Source organism: Daphnia magna, linkage group LG7, assembly GCF_020631705.1.
Source record: "Daphnia magna isolate NIES linkage group LG7, ASM2063170v1.1, whole genome shotgun sequence".
NCBI classification, from domain to species: Eukaryota; Metazoa; Arthropoda; class Branchiopoda; order Diplostraca; family Daphniidae; genus Daphnia; species Daphnia magna.
In genome coordinates this window covers 9,885,444-9,905,440 of record NC_059188.1, presented here as the reverse complement: position 1 = coordinate 9,905,440, position 19,997 = coordinate 9,885,444, and the positions used below count along the sequence as shown (strand labels likewise).

General features: G+C 41.2%; 1 protein-coding gene across 1 annotated transcript; it reads left to right on the top strand.

Annotated features, from left to right (window-relative positions):
* The first annotated feature begins 2,009 nt into the window (after positions 1 to 2,009).
* Positions 2,010 to 19,688, top strand: LOC116927399 (fibroblast growth factor receptor-like 1). The gene is made up of 12 exons (XM_032934415.2): positions 2,010 to 2,418; positions 6,028 to 6,160; positions 8,829 to 8,944; positions 9,258 to 9,363; positions 9,477 to 9,527; positions 12,923 to 13,161; positions 13,669 to 13,816; positions 14,719 to 14,936; positions 15,557 to 15,740; positions 18,147 to 18,547; positions 19,130 to 19,362; positions 19,447 to 19,688. The coding sequence occupies exons 2-12, from the start codon at positions 6,079 to 6,081 to the stop codon at positions 19,661 to 19,663; spliced, it is 1,995 nt and encodes a 664-aa protein (XP_032790306.2). The 5' UTR covers positions 2,010 to 2,418; positions 6,028 to 6,078; the 3' UTR covers positions 19,664 to 19,688.
* The last annotated feature ends 309 nt before the right edge of the window (positions 19,689 to 19,997 follow it).

Genomic DNA, 19,997 nt, shown 5'->3' with positions numbered 1-19,997 from the left:
TAACGTGTGAGCTATTTTCACGCCAATTTGGTTACGGGCGTCGTGGCGTATACAACACATTCAACCGGCTGATATCGCATATACACGACAGGGCCCGTTATACAGCCAATACATATGAATACATTCGTATATTTGCTTCCCTGCTTCAAATTATCTACGCCCGGCACACAACTATGTACGTCTACTCTCTAAGAAACCGACGCTTGATGTCGCGATGGCAACGACGCGTTCTCTTATCTCGTTGGCTTCGGGAGCTGACGGAAAAAGCTTTACAAGAGACGCCCAAGTTTAAAAAAAAAATGGGAAAACAGACCTAAAGAAAGAACGAAAGAAAAAAGGAGGATGCATTTGACAGCTAGTGAGCGACCGAGAAAGGCGAGCCCGTGACTGAGGCCTTGTCTAACTCAATCCCAACAGATTACAGCGAGAAGAAGAAGAAAACGAAAGAAGAGGAAATAACTCTAATGCCGCTCTCTTCGGCTATCGAGACGGGACAGAAACTAGGGGAAAAACGAGCGTCAAATAAAAATCGAGGGGGTCTTGGCCGTGTGCGCGCACAACACGCAGAGAACACATAACTAGGAGGAACGCAACCGTTGAGAAACGAGCAGTTGAAATCATTGCCCTAATCTAAATAGAGATATCAAGTCAGGCGGCTCAAAGCTGTCCCTCCTCCTCCTGCTCCTCATCATCCCTCTGTCTCTCCCTGCCGTCGAATGCAATCGAATGTATAAACCGCGCCTCTCCTCCCTTTCAACTATATAGCCTTTGCACATCATTCCACGTTGAGTATATACGTATATAGTAATATTTATAATACACACATATATATATATATAAAGACCGGACATTGAACAAGGCGCTTATTCCGCATCGGATGTCTCTTTATTGTTTTTCCTCTCTGTGAGATCCTGCCCGTTCAATTAAAACTATCGATTAATGCTCGAGACTTTATGTGTCTCTCTCGCAAAAGCAGCACGTCTATTCATATGGAGGTTGGGCATAGTTATTGCTGGCGTTCACGTTCGTTTCTGCGGAAGATCTTGTTGGACGACGTCGATCATATCCGAGGCTTTGCTAATTAAATTTTAAAAACAAAATTGACAAGAGAAATGAATTTTCGGAATAATGTCTCCAACGTTAAAAAGAAAAGAAAAAAAAAGGGCAATTGAGACAGACGATCCGAGAGCAGGTGACACGGTTTTTAAGGTTCGCACTTAAGCGTTACAAATGTGAATAGATTAACGGAGCTTCTTGTTATTTTTTTTTTTTTTTGCTCACTGGTCTTCCGTTTCTTTTGTGTATAGTCATGAAAGAAAATTTCAATTTCTGGATTATTGTTGGGGGCTCCCTTTTTTCTTTTTTTTTTCTTTCGAAAATCCCATACTTTGGGCGCTAAGTTGGCAATTAACAACTAGTTGCTAGCTATAAAAATATATATAGACCCCCCCCCCCACGCTCTCCTTTCTCAATCCCCCATTTTTTTTTTTTCATACCCCCCCTCCTACTGCATTTTTCATCCGGTCTAAACAGCTGAAAAACCCTCCTCTCGCATCTCTTTCTATCCGCTTCTCAATTGTTTTTCTCTATTTCATCGAGTGTGCGGCCCAACAGTTGAACACTATTAGTGAAGGGCACTAGCAATTGCAGCCGATGCCAAGTTCCAGAAAGAAAAGAAAAAAAAAAAGACTATAAAAAAAATAAATAAAGCGGAAAATAAGGAGATAAATAGTTTTCTTATTTTTAAGTCCCTCTTTAAAAAGAAAATTGAATGTCTCGACCCCTAAGATGTACTTGTAAAAAGAACACAGTAAATATGTATAATATACCTGAACACTGCAAGCGTATAGGTAGCGTATATATATACACACACACACACACACAAAAAAAACGATCTGGCAGAGAAGGAGAGAGTAAGGGTTGTGGGATGGGTGAGAAAAAAAAAGAAAGATGGTGGCGCGGGCGAATAGGGATAGGGAAGCTTTAAAACTAGCAGACAACCACCACACGCGAGTTCAGTTGGCGCCTGGTCCTCGACCAAGACGGACGTTTTGTGCGTGTCATTGAGAAACGTCGTTTTCTTTTCTTTTCGTACTGAAAGGAGAAATAAAAAAGGAACGTGTGGCGTGTTTTTTTTTTGTTGTTGTTGCTGTTGTTTCTAGTGTTGTGAAATTCACTGCATCTTAGTTGGGTGCGTGTGTGTGTGTTTTTTGCAATTTCTTCTGTTTTTTTGTTGCTTTTTCGTTGGCATTGGGACATTTGACAAATTCGCTATCCCGCACACTGTACTGCACAACTGGACAACGTGGTATCCGAGACTTGTTGGTTAATGGTGTGGTTTCATAATCAAGTTGACGGTGACGGATTTCAATGCCGAGTATATTTTCGAATCGCGACATGATGACATCGGACAAAGAGGTAAGGAATCCGAATTGACTGCGTCTCTTGTAGACACGTTTTCATCGATGCTGCCGTTCCCAGTTAGGAAATATTTACGTTTCAAAACAAAACAAAAGATGCAGGTTTGCTATTTCTGAACGAGAAATGGGCGAATTTTTGTTTTAGAATTTCGATTCGTTCAAAACTCTTTTGCATTTGACTTTTTTGTCCGCCAGCTGCCAGTGTAATCGCCAGTGCCAAAACGAAAGCAAGCCGAAAGAAACATGTTTCGGTACTTAGAGCTGTTTGACTGTGTCAATCGATCAATCCTCTCGTTTCGACTCCACTTACCGATTTTGATGCTCTTTTTTTTCCTTTTTCTTCTTTTAATCTGATACTGAACAACTCTTTTCCTTTTGTACAGACACTACCCCCCCACTTTGCGTACCGCATTGAATCTATACCGATTTGATTCTATTCCATTGGTTTTTTCATTCGTCTTTTCTTTACTGGCGTATTCAACATTTCGCCCTCCAACTTTTGGAAGCTATCCAGTTTCACCGAATTGCCATCCGACATTGATTCCATGATTTGCCAGCGATGCTGCAACATCCACAAAGATGGTGGACGGCTATACTCGGCCAATGACATATAACAAAAAGCTCTTCGTTCCAGCCTTGCAGGCCTCTCTTCTCTTCTCTCTCTCTTTCGTCCTTCCATTGCAATAGAAGAGGGAAAAAGCTTTTCACTTTTGTCGAGTGCCCTGACAGGACTTTGATGGCACTGCTGACGACATAGTCTCTCGTGTTTGATCAACGGGGGGATCGTGATGTTTGCTCTGCTCAAACACTAAATTTGATTGGCCGCGTGTGTGTGTATGCCGCTCGTGCACACACACACACACACAGGGCGCGAAACGTTCGGTTTAAGCTTTTTAGATGGACGACGTCAACCTCTTTTTGATTTTCGGTCGATCCATCTTCAAATATGCCGCACCCTCCCATTTCTCATCTGCCGCCCGTATTGCATTAAACGAGTCATTATGATTGAAACGTTAACCCTACCTCTATGTCTATTTTGTTTTGTTTGTTTTTTTTCTTTCCTTCCTTCGTAGGAGAAAAGAAACGTTTTAAATGTGTGTCAATGTTTTTCTCGAAACGCCCCTTTTCCTTTTTTTCCTTTTTTCTCCCTATATAATTTTCGACGGTGAATTTATCTACATCGATTAACATAAGCTTCCTTATAGCTGTGCAGTCTACAATTTCAGTGTATGGGAAGGCTTATGTTAATTTTGAATCGAGTCCCCCCTCTCTCTCTCTGTGGTCATTCACTGGGAACTGGGTAAAACCTGGATTTACTCGGCCTGGGCACTGATACACACTTTCTCTTCAAAATTCGATAGTTCAAGAATTTTGTGTGTGTGTGTGTGTGTGTGTGCAGATCTTTAAATATGGCGTCTCTTCTCTTTTGTTGTTGTGTTTGTTTTGACTAGCGACTCCTTGTTACATTTGAATTTATCGTCGGGATGGGCAATGACCATATTAGGCCATTGTTTCGACAACCCCCGCACCGTGCGTATACATTACCCGATACGCTCACGGCCGTGCACAAAAGAAATGAATAACAAGAAACAAACCAGAGAGAAAGAACAAAAAAAAAAAAAATAAGAAAAACACACACACACACACACCCCACAATTCAGACGCAACCGAAAGAATTGTTGCAGACAAAACAAACTGCGTTTGCGTGACGACTTGAAAAGAAACAACAACGAAAAAAAAAAATATTCATTTCATCTCTGTATTTTTTTTTTGTTTCTTTCTCTCCTATTGTGTGATACCTATTTATCTATTCATATTTGCATCTAAATAAGGTTTTTCATTGTCGGAAGTGGGTTGCATTTTTATTTTTCAAGCTGCGGGCCAAGAAAATCGTGTACCAAGGAAATGACACACACGCCCATGCGATATTAAGATTATTCTAGTGAAACGTCAGAGTCGGAAGACGTAGGAATTCCAATGGATTAACAAATCAATTACACGGCAAAGCATCGCGTTTTTTTTTTTCCTTCTCCCTGAGCACAAAAAAAAAAGGGGATGGAGGGAAGGGCTTCTTTGGCACGCCCGGTGTTTTGGTACAAAGAGAGACGGTTCATCTGTTCCTCACAGCTATTTGCTTGTTAATGAGAACGCGCTATTTAAGACAACAACGACGAAAGTAAAAAAAAATAAAATAAAAGGAAGAAGAAGAAGAAGCGGCAAACCAAGTGTGATAACTCACGCTCTTATAGCGTGAGCTCATAAAGATTCAAACGTCTTTGAATGGGATGCTCTTATTCTTTCGACGACAGCGTCAAAGCCAAAAGAAATGAAAAAAAAAAAAATGGGGAACCCATTGAATCGATGAACGCTCTTTTTCTACTTTACCACCACCGGTGGCCACACCCTTCACAGAAGGAAAAATGCTTGACAGAAATAGATACTGTAGAATCTAGAAAGAGAGAGAGAGAGAGAGAAAGAAAAAAAAAAAAATTTTTTTTTTAACACGTTCAGGTCGACTAGAGAGACGGAGGCTGTCTGTTTAAGAGCGTTTGGCTTTCGCCAGCAAAAATAAATAAATAAATACAGTAGGTTACATTCCGTCATTTTTATTATTATTATTTTTTATTTTCTTTTCTTGGTGTGGCTGTACCATTTGTTGCTCCTTTTTTTTATATATTTCCTTTTGAAACTTGTACGTGTTGATTTGGGCACGTTCGTGAGTTTTGCGTGCAGTCTGTTATTTAAAAAAGGAAGGCGCGTTAGATAGTCTATAATAAACAATAATCCTACACATCTCCCGCACACCTATTTTTTTTTTTATACATCCCATTTTTATTCAGCATTTTTTCCAGCAGGGACATTTATTTTAATACATTTTATTTTAATACAAAAGGCAGAAAATGAAAAATATCCCCCCCGAAAAAGGAATAAAATAAAAAAGAGAAGAAAACTATAAAAAAAATATTTTTTGGTGGGGGGTGTGTGTGAACGACTACTACTACTTTGTTGCATAGAAGAAATCGATAAAAGAAAAAAGAGGATAATTTATTTCAATCGGTTGAATTGTGAAAAAAAGAAAGAAAGAGAAAGAAACTGGCACTGCGTTAGGGGTGGAGAGGTGATAAAGAGTATATATAGGGGCGGGCTGCGATTAGCAATGCAAATGAGACGTCGTCGGATGTTGATTTCCATTTTGAGAGCACCCATTTCGTCTGGTGATGAGGAAATTGAAGCGAGGGCGGATGCGCATTACGGATTCACTTCCATTTTTTTCCTTTCTTTCCTTCTTTTTTATTTGGCAACGCCTCGTAATCGTCCATCTCTCTCGGGTGCACTTTTGTCTTTTTCAATGGCCAATGCGCTTACAACGTTTCGTGAAAGATTCGCACAACTGCTCCCCTTTCATTTGCATAAATACATTTTCGTGCAGCCCTCCGAGCCACTACCCCTCCATGCCCAATTTGTGTGTGACATCCTCATTTGACGACATCGTTTTACAAGTCAAATGAGACATGTTTTGCCATCTCTTGTCTCGTCAAATCCAAACGCGTTTAAACAAAATGTTCAACTCATTTCTGTTTGCCTTTTCTTTTCTCTCAATATTTAGTGAAAACGTACACAATCAAGTCAACTGCTGCTGGTGGCAAACGCGAGAAGAATGTTTAGCCGTGCTGTAGACCACCTCCTGCTGTTGCTGACCCTCCACGTGGCCGCAACCCTCTCCGATTCTGGTCTAAAAGGTCAATTTTTTTAAATTTTTTTTCTTCACAAATGAAACACTTTCCACTCTCATATTCAACTGTATAAACACTCACACACACATAAACACACACACGGACGATGTGTGGCTGAGAATAACTTGTGTAAACAAAACACATACACGGACACGGATGAACACATACACAAGACAAATGGATCGAAAAAAACAAAAACAAAAACAAAAGTTTGGTCTGTTAATTAAGAAAATACCCGCCGCGTGTAATAGTGGCCAAACGTCTAGATGGAAACGATTCAGCAATGGAAAGAGACGCGAAGAGTGATGGGCGTGAGCGCCCCTCCGTGTGTTGTTTCACATATTTCAGATTGAAACCGAACGTTTTTTTTTTTTTTTTTTTTTTTAGGGGGGGGGGGATTTCCTGGTGGGAAGAAATTCTAAATTTAGAAAGAAAAAAAATATATATCAATGCCATCGGTGGTGGGGATATTTTGTTTTTTCTTCTTCTGTTTGCCCCAGCCCACGTACAGTGGCATCCAGGGGGGGGATGTTATTGCTAACGCACTTCTTACTTCCTTCTTCACTGTCGACATGTCTCTTTCTCTCTCTCTCTCTCAAAAATTGTTTGTATAGAAAAATTTTGGGATTTTTCCTTGTATATATAAATATATATCTACGTGCGCGGTCATTTAGCCCTCCACTTTCTCTCTCCCCATCACGTTGAGATCTAAACAACTTCTCCGGGAGATCTCCAAAACAAAGTCGAGTAGTTTAAAATTAAGAAAACAAAAAAAGGGTGGGGGGGATGTATCAAAACATTTCAATATCACAAGACTTATCGGAACTATATATATTATTGACAAGACACACCGAAATACTCGAGCCAAATGTGTGGAATGACGTAAACACGGAATCATTCATCGATTGACGCATCGCAGAGGTCTATACTGAGAAAGAACACAATATTGCAACACACACACACACACATACCGGAGAATGTGGTGGTAAACATGTCGAAGAAGGCTGTTGAAGTCGGACGCAGCACAAGACCTCGATCGCAAGTGTTGCTGTAACGTTTCCCTTTGCACGTCCAATTCACACGGTCGACGTGTTTACGAAGGAGACACACTCAGCCTCGCATTGTGCTGTCGTTTCAAACCAAACACATTTGGTGTTTCGTTTTTCATTTGAAAACAAAACAAAACAAAACAAAACGATACAGAAGGCGTCAATGGCTATCCAAGTCGGAACAACCAAAACGATTAAATCTATGCTGGTTTACGTCATTGAAACAATCAAAATTGATGTGGACCGCTCGAGTTGGGTGGGAATCGCGTTGGGTGGCGCAACTCGGAACTTGGAGACTCGTTTCTCCCTCTTCTCATGTAGCGTCTGAAGTTGATGGATAGCATTTACTGTTGTTGTTGTTGTTGTTGTTGTTGTTTGGAATGGCTGATCTAATCGAATCAAATCGGGCGTAACATTTTCTCTCGACACGGAAGAAATGGAAAGAGAGATAAAAAAAAAAAAATCAAAAGAGTGGCGGGTGTAGGTGGAGTAGGAAGAAATGCTGCTTGATGCAACACACGCTGCTGGTTGTCGTTAAGAGGTAAACCGAAAAAAACAAAACAAAAAACAAACGCCTCATGCGCATCCAGACACTTGGCCCGCCGCGTGCGGGATTCGGGTGAATTAACGATTCGGCCTCAACTAATTAACGTGTTGGAAGCGAAATGCGCTCCCCCCCTCCTTCCCACTCTCTCTCTCCCGTCTTTCCTTCCTTACATATTGATGTAATCTCAGCCAACTCCCCTTCTGAAAGTGTATTTTTTTGTTTTGTTTTTTTTCTGGAACGAGTCGAGCGAAACGCGAGACGTCCGCCTTAAATTGATTAAGGCGCAAGTCCAGCTCGTATAATTGGTAACAAAAAATAATAATGAAAAAAAAAGAAGAAGAAGAAAATGATATGCATAATAATAATAAGATGGCCAGACCTCCCACAGTTGGTGATTTAAAAAAGAAGAAGTAGGCGGGAATGATTCAAAAAGAAAAGGAAAAACTGACGGACCTATACTAAGTAGAGTGCAGACCATTTGGAAACAAAGTTAACCACATTGTTAAACGAAAGATGTACGTAACCAGAGAACTGGTATAGTTAAAAGCTTGGCCAGCAATACGCCGCCTACACTCTTCCCGTTTGGGGAGGGAGGGAGAGGGGGGGGGGACTTGAAGATGATGATGACGTCGACGAGCTGGGTCACAACACGGAACGCCCATTGCGAGAGAAGCAGATGACTGTGTCAATAAGAAGGAAAGCCACTTGACCAGAGTGCCGAGTGTGTTGCATCAGCACTTGACATGCAACTATTTTTATTTGTGTATGTTCCCCCTCTTCTTCTTTCTCTCTTTCTCTTGCCCGTCTGTATATCTGTGAACGAAATGCCGACTTCACCATCTTCCTCCACTTTCGTGATCAATGCCATGCCCATCAAGAGGCCAGTCTATAACCCCCTCCCCCCCTCAATCCTCATGTGTGTGTGTGTGTACGAAGGGCGTACCACTTTGAAAAGAATGCTGGCATTTGTCATCACTCTTCAATTCACTCTTTCTATCCAACTCCACCCCCCTTTTTTGATTAGTAAACGAAAGAATTGAAAGTTAACTTGATTTTTACTTTTGTCGTCTAAACGCAGGCCCACCTCACATTTCTGGTTCGTTGGCGCCGAGACAAACGTTTCGATTGGGAGAGACCGTCAAATTGGATTGCCCCATCCGAGGGACGCCGACGCCCATCGTCGAGTGGTACAAGGTCAATATTTGCTACGCATTTCCGTTTTTTTTTTTTTTTTTCCTCTTTTTCTTTCAATTCGACGCGCCTCCTCAAGTCGACGTTCACGCTGCACTTGCATCCACTTTGAAGGAGATGTGGCAAAATGAAAATGAAAATGAAAAAAGAGTTTCTTCGATTACACGTTTTTTTGTTTGATCTCTCCCATCTTCTCGGGGGAGGAAGGCGAAAGGGGGAAATCAAATGAAATGAAGCTGATTAACGTGATGTCTGTTGATCTCTTCTGCCTCCCTTTAATCCATTATTCCGTTTTGCGATGCAATTGTACGCACAGGATGGAGACAGCGTGACGGCCGGCTGGGAACGTTTTAAATCGACCAGCCACGGGCTGCGGATCAAAGAAGCCATTTTGGACGATTCGGGCGAATACACGTGCAAAGGTAATGACGCCATTCCATTTTTTATACTGCAGTTTTAAATCTAGAAAAAAATTCAAAATGCTAACCTTTTTCTTTTTTTCTTTTTTTTTGGGGGGGGCTGTTTTGGTTCACAGGTGTCAATGGTTTCGGCTCGGAGCAGGTCACCTTTGAAATCGTCATTGTCGGTAAGTTAACACAAGAATCCTTTCGATTATTATGATGATGATTATGATAATATTTTTTTGAAGTCGTGATCGTGTACTTAATAACCTCCTTCCTGATCCGAGATTGGCCTTCATGTTTTTTTTTTTTTCTTTTATCGTTTTTGTTGTCTTTGTGCTAAGATTAGTTTAGTTTCGTTTTTTTTTGCTCGAGGGGGTCCGCTTGCGATGATCCCTCTGTCCTTTCCAAAAGTCGCAACGACTTTTTAATGAGTTTCTTCTCACTTCCGGTATTCGTTTGCTGACACATGGTGAAACTATTAACCGGCCAAAAGAGTCCCCCCCCCCCCAGTCTTTTGTGCTGTTGTTGCTCAAAATGCCTTGCCCTTTTTTTTTGCCAAAACTATTTATTTCTAGCCCCTTTTTTGTTTTTTTTTTCTTTTTAGTGCAATAATGTGCTCTGCAGTGTGTAGCGCTCTCTTGTTTCTGGCCTAAAGTCATGCCCTGACTATTAAAAACAAAACAAAAAAGACAAAAGAAAAACATATACTACCCTTTTGTTCGGTGTAGTTATACAATGTCTGTAGGAAGCTGGGCAAGTATCTACTTAAGTGTGCTGGACTCGACTTCCTAAATAAAGACAGGGAGTATGTGTGTGTGTGGGGGGGGGGGGTTAGTTAACAGTTGAGAAAGAAAAATAAAAGACAAACAACGGCCCGCAACGGTTTCCACGAGTCGCGACCGTGTGTTAATTGTCAAGCATTTTCTTCTCTTTGCCTAACTCTTCCATTGCCGTTTTTATGTCCAGGAGGGGGAGGGGGGGGGGAACAAACTGTTTGATACACACACACACACACCCATTGTATGGAGCCCCGTTTCTTTTTCATTTCGGGATTTTTTATTTATTTTTTATTATTTTCAAAAGCAGATAGGGAGAGAGAGAGAGGGGGGGAGGGGAGATGTTACGAATGTAATATCGGTGTGGGCCGATTCGATTCTTGCCATCGTCGAAGCGGAACAATTGGATTTTTGCAGCCAGTTGCTTGGCAATAAGCTTTTTTTTTTTTTCTGGAACATTGATTTCACTTGTGCCCGTGGCTGCTATCAGACATATAGAGAGTGGAGTGTGTGTCCCCTCCACCTACCCCCTCCCTCCTCCCCCCTACTTTTTTTTTTTTCATAATACCGTTTCGAATCTATCTATTACGCTTCCGCAATTCGTCGTTTCATCTGCTTCATCTGGCAGTATTGCTAACTTGTAGCTAGGAAGAACAGTAACACAAAGTAAAAGGGGAGGATCGCTAACATGATTTTCACTCGGACGATTACAACTGGTGCGCTCGTAATACCCCCGCCATTAACCAACAAAAAAAAAAGGAAAAAAAGGGAAGAGGGGTAACTCAAAATGAGGAGGAATAAAAAAAAATAAAAATAAATGTAATTTATTTTGGAAGGAGAAAAGAAGAAAAACGACAGCGACAGGCGGAGTTCTTGTTCTGTGAGGTTCCATTGTCTTTTGGCTATTTTTATGTAGGCGTGTACAATTTATATATCGGCGGCCGCTGTCATTGTCGCCTGCTCACTTTCCCACACACGTTTCAATTGCTTTTTTCTTTTTTCTTCTTCTTTCTTTTTTTCTTTCTAGGGAAAGAAAGAAGGAAGACCTAGATGGACTATTCAAAGTAGGCGAGCCTCTTTTTTTCTTTGTTTTGTTTTGTTTTTAAAGCGTCTTACCCCTCAACATCAGCGCAGTCTGTTCGTTCTCCTTCTTCTTCTTCTTCTCATGGGCTTCTTTTGATGGTTTTTCCTCACTCACTTCGTACATCCTATTACGAAAAAAAGAAAGAAAAGACGTCGACTCGGTGAGCCGGTGATCCATTTAACTATCGCCCCCCACTCACGTTGATCTTTTGAAACGAGTTTTGTCATTGCGAGTGTGGGGTGGGGGGGTAAAGAAAAGAAAAAGGCTAAACAGAGTTTTTGAAGGATAGAGAGTCACATTTGTCATTCGATCGCAAGATCTTTAGATTCACGACACACAAAAATAAAAGCGTTTCGTTAATCTTTTTTTTTGGCGTTTCTAGTTGAACGAAGGCGAGCGCGTTCGCGTGAGTCTGAAACCGATCAGACTGGTCGAAACAAGTCGCTAAATGGCCTGGAACTTTGGGACAGCGCGACGTCTGTCCATAAATAGCGCATCCCGTCTACAAATTATAGACACCGCCGCTCTTATTATAATTATTTTATTTTTGTTGTTTTCCTGTGCTCTTCCAGCTGTTTGATTTACGATTATTAGTCGATAAATTAGCGGCCGAAACACGTTGGCGTGTCAGCATTCGATATTGTTTTTCAATTGCAACAAGTGTAACTGTTTGATTCGTGTTCAACGTAAATTAGGTCGACTCGCAATTACGAATCGCTCCGCTATAAAAGGCGTAGTGTTTTTGAAAAAAATTCGGATTGTATATAGTACGTGTGTAGGTCTCTGCGTGTGCGTGTGTCTGTGTGTGAAAGTCTCGAATGCTGTCAGCTCGCGGCTGCTGGTCTCGCTAGAAGGAATTCATTTCCTTCTAGAAACAAACAAAAAAAATGAAATCATAAACAAGAGAAAGAATTAGACAGAGAAAGAAAAGAATAAATTGACTTTGGGTAGTAAGAGTCACGCTATCACCACCATTCTTTACCAAGGGCATAACGAAACACACTCGCCTTATGTTATGATTATACGAGAAAGAGAATAAAACAAGAAATGGTTCGACCAGTAGAGACGATGGGCTCCATTTTTTTTTTGGGGGGGGGGAGTAGGGGGTGTGGTGTTGTCCTGCTCGTTTCATGTTGCCCAGCTGTGGTTGTTTTTCGTTGACGTGAGAAAAAAAATTAAAATTCAGCTTATAATATTGCATACATTTTTCCCGCGAATGAACAGCAGTACAAAACTTTGAGCAATAAAAACAAAATAAATAGGAAAAAACACGTTCACAACTTTTTTTTGGGTTTTATGGCGGTTGCTTCGAATTTCAAACATTTTGTACGCACCGTCCCGTTTTCTTTTGTTTTGCTTCTTTAAAAAAAAAAAATAATAATAATAACAATAATAATTTTTAGATTAGACACTCTAGCAGACGATAAGCTGTAAGAATCTCGTTCATCACGAAAAAGAGACAGGCCATATGCCCGTCGTCCATGTTGTTCTGTCCTTTTGCATGGGAAGCAGCCCCGGTCGAGTGGCTTTTTAAAAAACTCGAATCATAACCAAGTCACGCGATAAAGCCCCCCCCCCCCCAAAAAAAAAAAATTAAAAATTCAAATGTATTTTGGCCAGTCCTTTTCGATCTTATCCAAATACGCCCATATTTTTCGTGTTGTTTCATTTGTTTTTGTTTTTGTTTTGTTTTGTTTTGTGCGTTTGATCGAAACAGATCCCAACGCAAAAGTGACAGATCCACCGCCTTCGGACACCATTTTCGGACCGGAGGACACGGAGACGGACCTGGTGACGTGGAGGAAAATGGTGAGGCCCGGCTCGGGATCGGCTCCTCACCTCAGCGAAACGAGTCAAATGCCAGCCGGAAGAATTTGGCAGCTTCCTGTCGATTCAACTCTCCGACTCAAATGCGTTGCTCAAGGAGAGCCGGAACCTCATCTCATTTGGCTCAAGGTAAACATTTTAATTGTTCACTTTCACTTTGTTTTTTTTTTTTTTCTTTTTCTTTCAGTTTGAATCGTAGTTCCGTTCCTCCCTATTTTAACAACTTGTTTACCACCAGTTTAAGGAGGAGGGAAGGGGGGGGGAATTAATTATATCAACAAGCTTGTCGTGATTACTCCGCCAATGGGAATTCATTTGTTTTCCCCAAAAGTTTTACGAACTTTTTTTTTTTTTAATTATTTGTTCATCCTGCAACCCTGTTTTGAAACGAGGTTCGAAGCTCGAAACGGGCAAAACTTTTTTTTTTTTTTTTTTAGTAGGGGAAAGCCATTAGTAAATGGATGTGTGTTTTTCAAGGCTTGGATGAACTGCGCGCAATTATCGAATGTTGACATTGTCAAGGCGTACACACACGCGAAAACAAAAAAACAAGTGAAATGATGCATTCAAATTGAAAACGATGATATTTTTATTTTAATAACGCAAAATAATTATTAAAAAAATGAAATAAATTAGGATGGCAAGGAGATTGGAGACGACCGTCGTATTGGCCGCTGGGAGCTTCAAGTATCGCGGCTGAATGCGGACGACTCGGGGACGTATTCGTGCCGGGCCGTCAACCCCTACGGATCGATCAACGCTTCGTTCGCCGTTCAAGTTCTCGGTATGTATTTTTTATATAGATATTCTAGACACACAGCAATCTATCCTCTCTCTCTTTCTCTCTTTCCATCTTGCGGAATGAAACTTGTTTTTTTCTTTTTTGTTGTTTTTTTTTCTTCCCCCTTTCAACATCTACCAATTCAATTATAACGCTTCCGTTCGTCTCTCTCTCTCTCTCGCTGCGTACTTTGTGTAAGCTTCTTGACTTTGGCCTAGTCTTTTGTCGCCTCTGTAATTCAGTTACCATACAACTTCCTTCCGCTTTCCGTCCGAATTCAAGCCGAGATGTAGGACGACTTTGCGTGCGCTTCTCTCTTCAGCTCTTTTTTTCTTAGACATTTCTGCCCCGTTTTTCTTTTTTTTGGGTGGGGTTGCCGAACGAAGGCTCAAGTTGCCATCGGCAACTTGCACCTTCGTCCTCGACTTAAGAAAAAAAAATGTCTCTCAGTTTTGTTAAGCCTCGCCAAAAAGGAGATTATAACATGACAAAAGCCACTCACTAACAGGAGGAATATCAGACGGGGAGTGGTGGGGAGAAGGTTCGCTAATGAAGAGCTAATTGCTAGCCGAACTGTAGTGAATCCGCTCCCTGTCTGTTGTTGACTCGACTCGTGAAAAAGGGGACTCACTTGATTATGCAAGATCATTAAAAGGGATGGCCAAACGACAGGGTTGCTATGACAACGCTCCAAGTTTCGCCGTCTTTTTTTTCCATTTCTGTCAAGTTCATTAGCAGCTCATTAAACTAGGAGCCTAGTTTGGTAGCCAGTCCATGTTTTTCCACTATCCCTTACGTTCGCTTGTTGAACTCTCAAGTTTTGACTCAAACATAACTCGTTTTTTGTTTTGTTTTTTTTTCTTTTTGCCTCTTCTCCCGTCTACGTCTACGTTTTTGGGCTTCAGATCGGACGGTACGGAAGCCGGACTTTGTTGGTCTGTACCCGCAGAACGTGACCATCATGGAGGGTTCAACAGCGCGGCTTCAGTGCCGTGTCATTAGCGACACTCCGCTCTTTCTGCAATGGCTCAAGAGACTCGATCGTCTTTCACCGTACGAGGCTCATCGTCAAGCTGTTGCCGGAATGGACTATGCCCGACCCGATCCAGATGGCGTCCTTCAGGTACAAAATAAAAAAAACTTATGACCCTCTACTGCGTCTTCATTAACCATAAGTCTATTTTACGATTTATTTTTTTAAATATATACGTATGTATATATAGTACATTGTGTGTGTCTGTGTGTGCAAGTAGAGATGCTTTTCCGTATATGACATTCGTGATTTATTGATGTTGTTGAGACCTCGAGTGGTGGGAAACCATCAGTCACGTTTCCGGCCCCGTGGACCCCGTATACAGAAAAGAACATTCTTTTGATTTTTCAAAAGGGACACACATCGTCTTTTATTATTATTTTTTTTTTTTTTTTTTTTGGGGGTTGGGGGTGGGCAATGTGTACATCATCAGTCTTCAAAAGCGAATAGGGAAAACGCATTGAGCCGCTCTCAGATCGAGATGCAAAAATCATTTGAGGGAGCGACGGTCAGTTGGGATACATCCATCAGCGCGGCTTATTCAAGTAGCCACACATGTTAATTGATTTGGAGCGCATCGGTTCAACATGACGGATCGATTCGTTTCCTCTAGAAAAGACATTTTCATTTTTTTTTTTAATGAAAAACATTTCTGATTTGTTTTCAGGTTTTTTCTTTCGATTTTGACCTGTTTTATTTGATTTTTCCAGTTCGAAGGGTGGAGGTATCGAGTGTTACGATCGAGTAATCCGGCCTACCAGGCTGACGACGGCTCCTATCTGGACAAACTGGCGCTGGAAAATGTCCATCCGGCTCACAGCGGCGTCTACATTTGCATAGCCACCAATGAGGCCGGTTACCAATACCGAGAGGCTAGCGTCAACGTCATCTCAGGTAAGAAAATCATTATTATTTTTTGTTCTTTTTTCTAAACAATTTCTTTAAAAAGAAACCAACTTAATAGTTGCTCGTAATAAAATGCCGTTCTTTTTTTTTTTGTAAGGGTCTTGAGATTCAAATCCGTTAGGTATTTTTTTCTTTTCTTTTCTTTTTTTAAAGGCTGATTTGTTCCAGACGTCAAAACAGTAGTTATGCCATTTTCGTTCATGTTTTTTGTTTTTTTTTTTGTTTTTTTCATTTCGCTTAGTGCATGTAGTCTTGCGCTAGTGGCATACGGCTAACAAGATTTTACGAGTTCTCTTTCATTTGGGATGCAACGATGATTGAATATTTAAATGAAGAAAAAAACAAGAAACAAAAGAACGCAGTTTTTTTTTTTTTTTTTTAAGTTTTTTACGGACTTTACCGAGCGCAACGGCGGAGTATGGAGATTTCATTTTAAGTATGCGCGCAGCTCATCACACCAGCTATTGTGATGTTTGCCGTAAATTTTCTGAAGCGAACGCTCTCTCGCCATGACTTTCGAGAAGCTTTTAAACTCCTCTGGATGATGGTTGCCTTGTTTTTTTCTTTTCCCTTATGCATAAACAAACTCAATCAAAAAAAAAAAAAAATTTGTTTTTGTTTTGTTTTGTTTTTTAATCAGCTTCTAGCGCTCCAACATCGCACTGGGTGTGTAAGCAAAAGATATCCACTATTGGCTGCGTTATTAAAAATATTTCACGAAGGAAAATAAGAAGAAGAAAGGAACTCAATTTTTAATCAACGGTTTTGGTTTTTTTTTGTCTTTACGTACAACAACTTCGATGTAAGCGCGTTCACTGAACGCGGCAATCCCGCGTGACGTTTAACGGCCATTATGTTGGCCTTTTTCTTCGTGTACCTGCTAGCGTCGGCAGCAGCAAAAATAAGGGGACGCTCTTGGGTTTGTTTCTTTCAATCTTACGTGCGAGCGCAATCATACAGGGAGGGGGACACCCTACGGGGGACCCTCATATGTTAATGCGCGGGAGACGGTGGGACCTTTCTGCTCACCTGTTTCTTGCGCCCTGCGGGCCCGTAACGATAATGAGGAAGGGCCCCCCTCTTTGCCATTCGAATTTGATGTCGTCTCGAACAAGAACAGACGAACGGGTGAAGTTGAAATGGCTTTCACAAGCCTTTGAGAAAGGAAAAATAATAAAAGGTGTTCAAAAGTCGGCCACCCTTGAAACGGCCATCGCCTTATTGCGTCTATAAATAATGGGCATCATAAGCGAGCCGATCTGACGTGACTCCGCTATCCGAAGTTCGAGTCGGCATTTTGTTTTTTTTTTTTTTTTTTTTTTTTAAGGAAAAGGGAAAAACCGACGCGAATTCACACACGATGACGACGCCGCTGCCGACGCTTGACGACGTTCCCTCCCCTTTCTTTATTATTATTTTTTCTCTCTCACTCTGTGTCTCCGGAAATGACTGTTTTTCATGACACACACGGACACTCGACGGTTTGTCGCAATTATATTCACGGTTAAATGGTTGATTCCATTAGAAACAATTGAATTTTTCTTATTGAATTTTTTTCTTTTTTCTTCGTGTCTTCCTTTTCGGTAGTTTATTTTATTATTTAAAGTGCCGTCGTCTACGATAATGATAAGGCCCTCGATGCGCACTAGATGGGAACCGAACGGAAACTAGTAATCCCTTTTTTAAATTTTTTTTCTACGTTAACCTTAAAGAGGAAGAATTAAAAAAAAAAAAGGGGGAGGGGGATACCAAAGCAATATAGCTAACGCATCTTCGATTCTTATTTGACGCGTGAATGGCGGTAATTCCCACATGGATCGAAAAAGGGCTGCCTCACGTTTGTTGTAGTTTCAATGATACTCCGCCATTTTGATAGGTTCTCTCTCTCTCGCTTTTTCTTTGTTGTTGTTGTCGTCTACTTTATTTTTTTGGGGGGGAGGGGGAAGGGTAGGTCCGTCCGTGGAAAAGGAAAGCAATCGAATAGGCTTTTGGAATTGAATCATTCGTTCAACGTATATCCCACCCTTTAAAAAATATATATATACTGAATGTATTATTATTCGATGTTACAGCGTTGCCTATCGATCGCCATTGTGTCTATATTGCTGTCTACCATCGGCCTGTTCGATTCGGCTGCTTCTTGCATTTGCGCTTTGACTAGGGTTCAAAAGAAAAAAAGCCTGTAGAATGTAATTATGAATAACATTTCGAAATAACTAAGAAAATAAAATTCAAAACTAATAATGCGATTTAAATGAGCTGTTGTCAGACATCAGCAGCTGTGCAGTTTCGTTATTCGTGTTCCAGTTTCAAATTGAGAGATGATGGAGTTTGACTAATGATCTTATTTATTTTATTTTTTTTAAATGATTATTATTTTTCTATCTCTCGTAGGTTCTGGTCGGCCGTTGGGTGATGTATCGTCATCGTCGTCGTCGGGAATGGGCGTCGGCAGTGGCAGTGACACGGGCACCGGTGGGCTGCCGACAGTGGTCGTCATCGCCTTGGTGGTAGGCGCCGGGGTCGTTTTGGTGCTCATGTGCGGCATCACCTACTACTTCAAATCGGAGCGACGCATTCGGGCCAGGAAGGAGGGCGTGGCCGGTGGTGTGGGACATCATCAACGTCATCATCCTCATCAGCGGGAGATCAAGGATCTCAGCCTGACGGCTCCCTGTTTGCCCCGTGGCGGAGATCATCCGCCACCACCTCCCACGCAACCGCCCCAGCCGCCCGAATCCGTACCGATTCATCATCGATACCAACCGCCACCGCCCAGCTGCATGCCCTATTCGGTAAGTCTGGCCGCGGCTTTACGACGTGTAGTTTAGACCATCTCGCCAACGAATTTCGGACTCGTTTAATTGTGCGGCTTATTTTGAAAATGCAACGCCATCTATGGTGTTGTCAGATCATTGCTGGCCGAACCGACCGACCAACTTCTTTTTTTTTTTTTTTTGTTGGAGGCTGTAACTCTTTTGAACTTGCGTGATGGAATTATATATTTAGTTCTACTTTATATCATCGCACGCTTTTGTAGAGGGAAGACAAAAAAATAAAAATAAAAAGCGGATCTGGTATATTTACGTGTTGCCGGACAAAGATGGCTTTCAGTGGCCCTGATTTTCACGTCCTGATCCTTTATTTTTTTCTTTTTTTATTACGATCCATACACGCAATAAAAAAAATAAATATATATATATATATATAAAGCCAGACAAGACTTTTTTTTTTGTCTTTCAAAAGGATAAGGATAATCATCTAAATGTTTTTCATTTTATTTTTCCTTTTCCTTCTTTAACGATCGTATTTTATTTTTTTTATTTTTTTATTTTATTTTATTATTATTATTATTTTCTGGCTATTTTTGGGTGCAGACTCCATTCATGGGAACCATTCAGTTGCAGCAGCAGGAGATGATGCGCCTTCATCACGGGATGAACAACGGTAGCGGCCGCCAGTCGGGAATGAGGTCGTGTCATTCGCCTTTGGTCGGCACGGCAACGTCGTCCAGTGGAACAGCTGGAAGCAGCAGCGGTGGACCGCTCTTTTTAGGCGGAGGCAACGGAGGCAATTGGAGTCACGTGTACCGTCCGCCTCCTTGTGGAAGGTAAACAAAACACATTTTCGACACTTCATTTATTTCAATCATTTTTTAATTTTGATTTTTTTTTTTTCATTTTAAATAATGCAGATCGGGTGATCATAGCAACAGCTATCCCTATCATCACGAAGCCACTCTTATGATGGTGCCACCACCGCCACCTTCCGAGTCGGAGCACGCGTACGCCTCTGTGCACGGCGTGAGTAATTACGAAGATGTGCGACCGGCAGCTGTTCCCGCCAGTAGTCTAATCCGACATCCTCACGAACTGCGCAATAATCGATTCCAGAGGATCGAAATGGTCTAAAAAAAAAACAAAAAAACTATATACAGTATATATATATATATTTTGTATAGTTGTTTCGTTTCTATTCAGTTTTGTTTTGTTTGTTTTGTTTTTTTAAACATTCAGAAGAAAAAAGAAAAAAACCCAACACTCAGAAAACGATTTGTTAACAAAAATCGTTTGGAAACCCTGTAACATGCAAATAGTGTACCTCATTATCTATGTATCTTCTTTCGCTCTCTCTCTCTCTCTCTCTCTACGTTTTTTATGTTTCTTCTTACTTTCGGTTTTCTTCCTCTTTTGTTTGTTTTCTACAACAACAACAACAAAAAAGATGTTTAACGGTCATTCGTGT

What these genes read in the sequence shown, in the direction of transcription:
- LOC116927399 (XM_032934415.2), top strand. Translation starts at nt 6,079, where the DNA reads ATGTTTAGCCGTGCTGTAGACCACCTCCTGCTGTTGCTGACCCTCCAC. An exon ending in TAGCGTCAACGTCATCTCAG is followed by an intron (nt 15,741 to 18,146) that starts GTAAGAAAATCA and finishes TATCTCTCGTAG; the next exon opens with GTTCTGGTCGGCCGTTGGGT. An exon ending in CGTCCGCCTCCTTGTGGAAG is followed by an intron (nt 19,363 to 19,446) that starts GTAAACAAAACA and finishes TAAATAATGCAG; the next exon opens with ATCGGGTGATCATAGCAACA.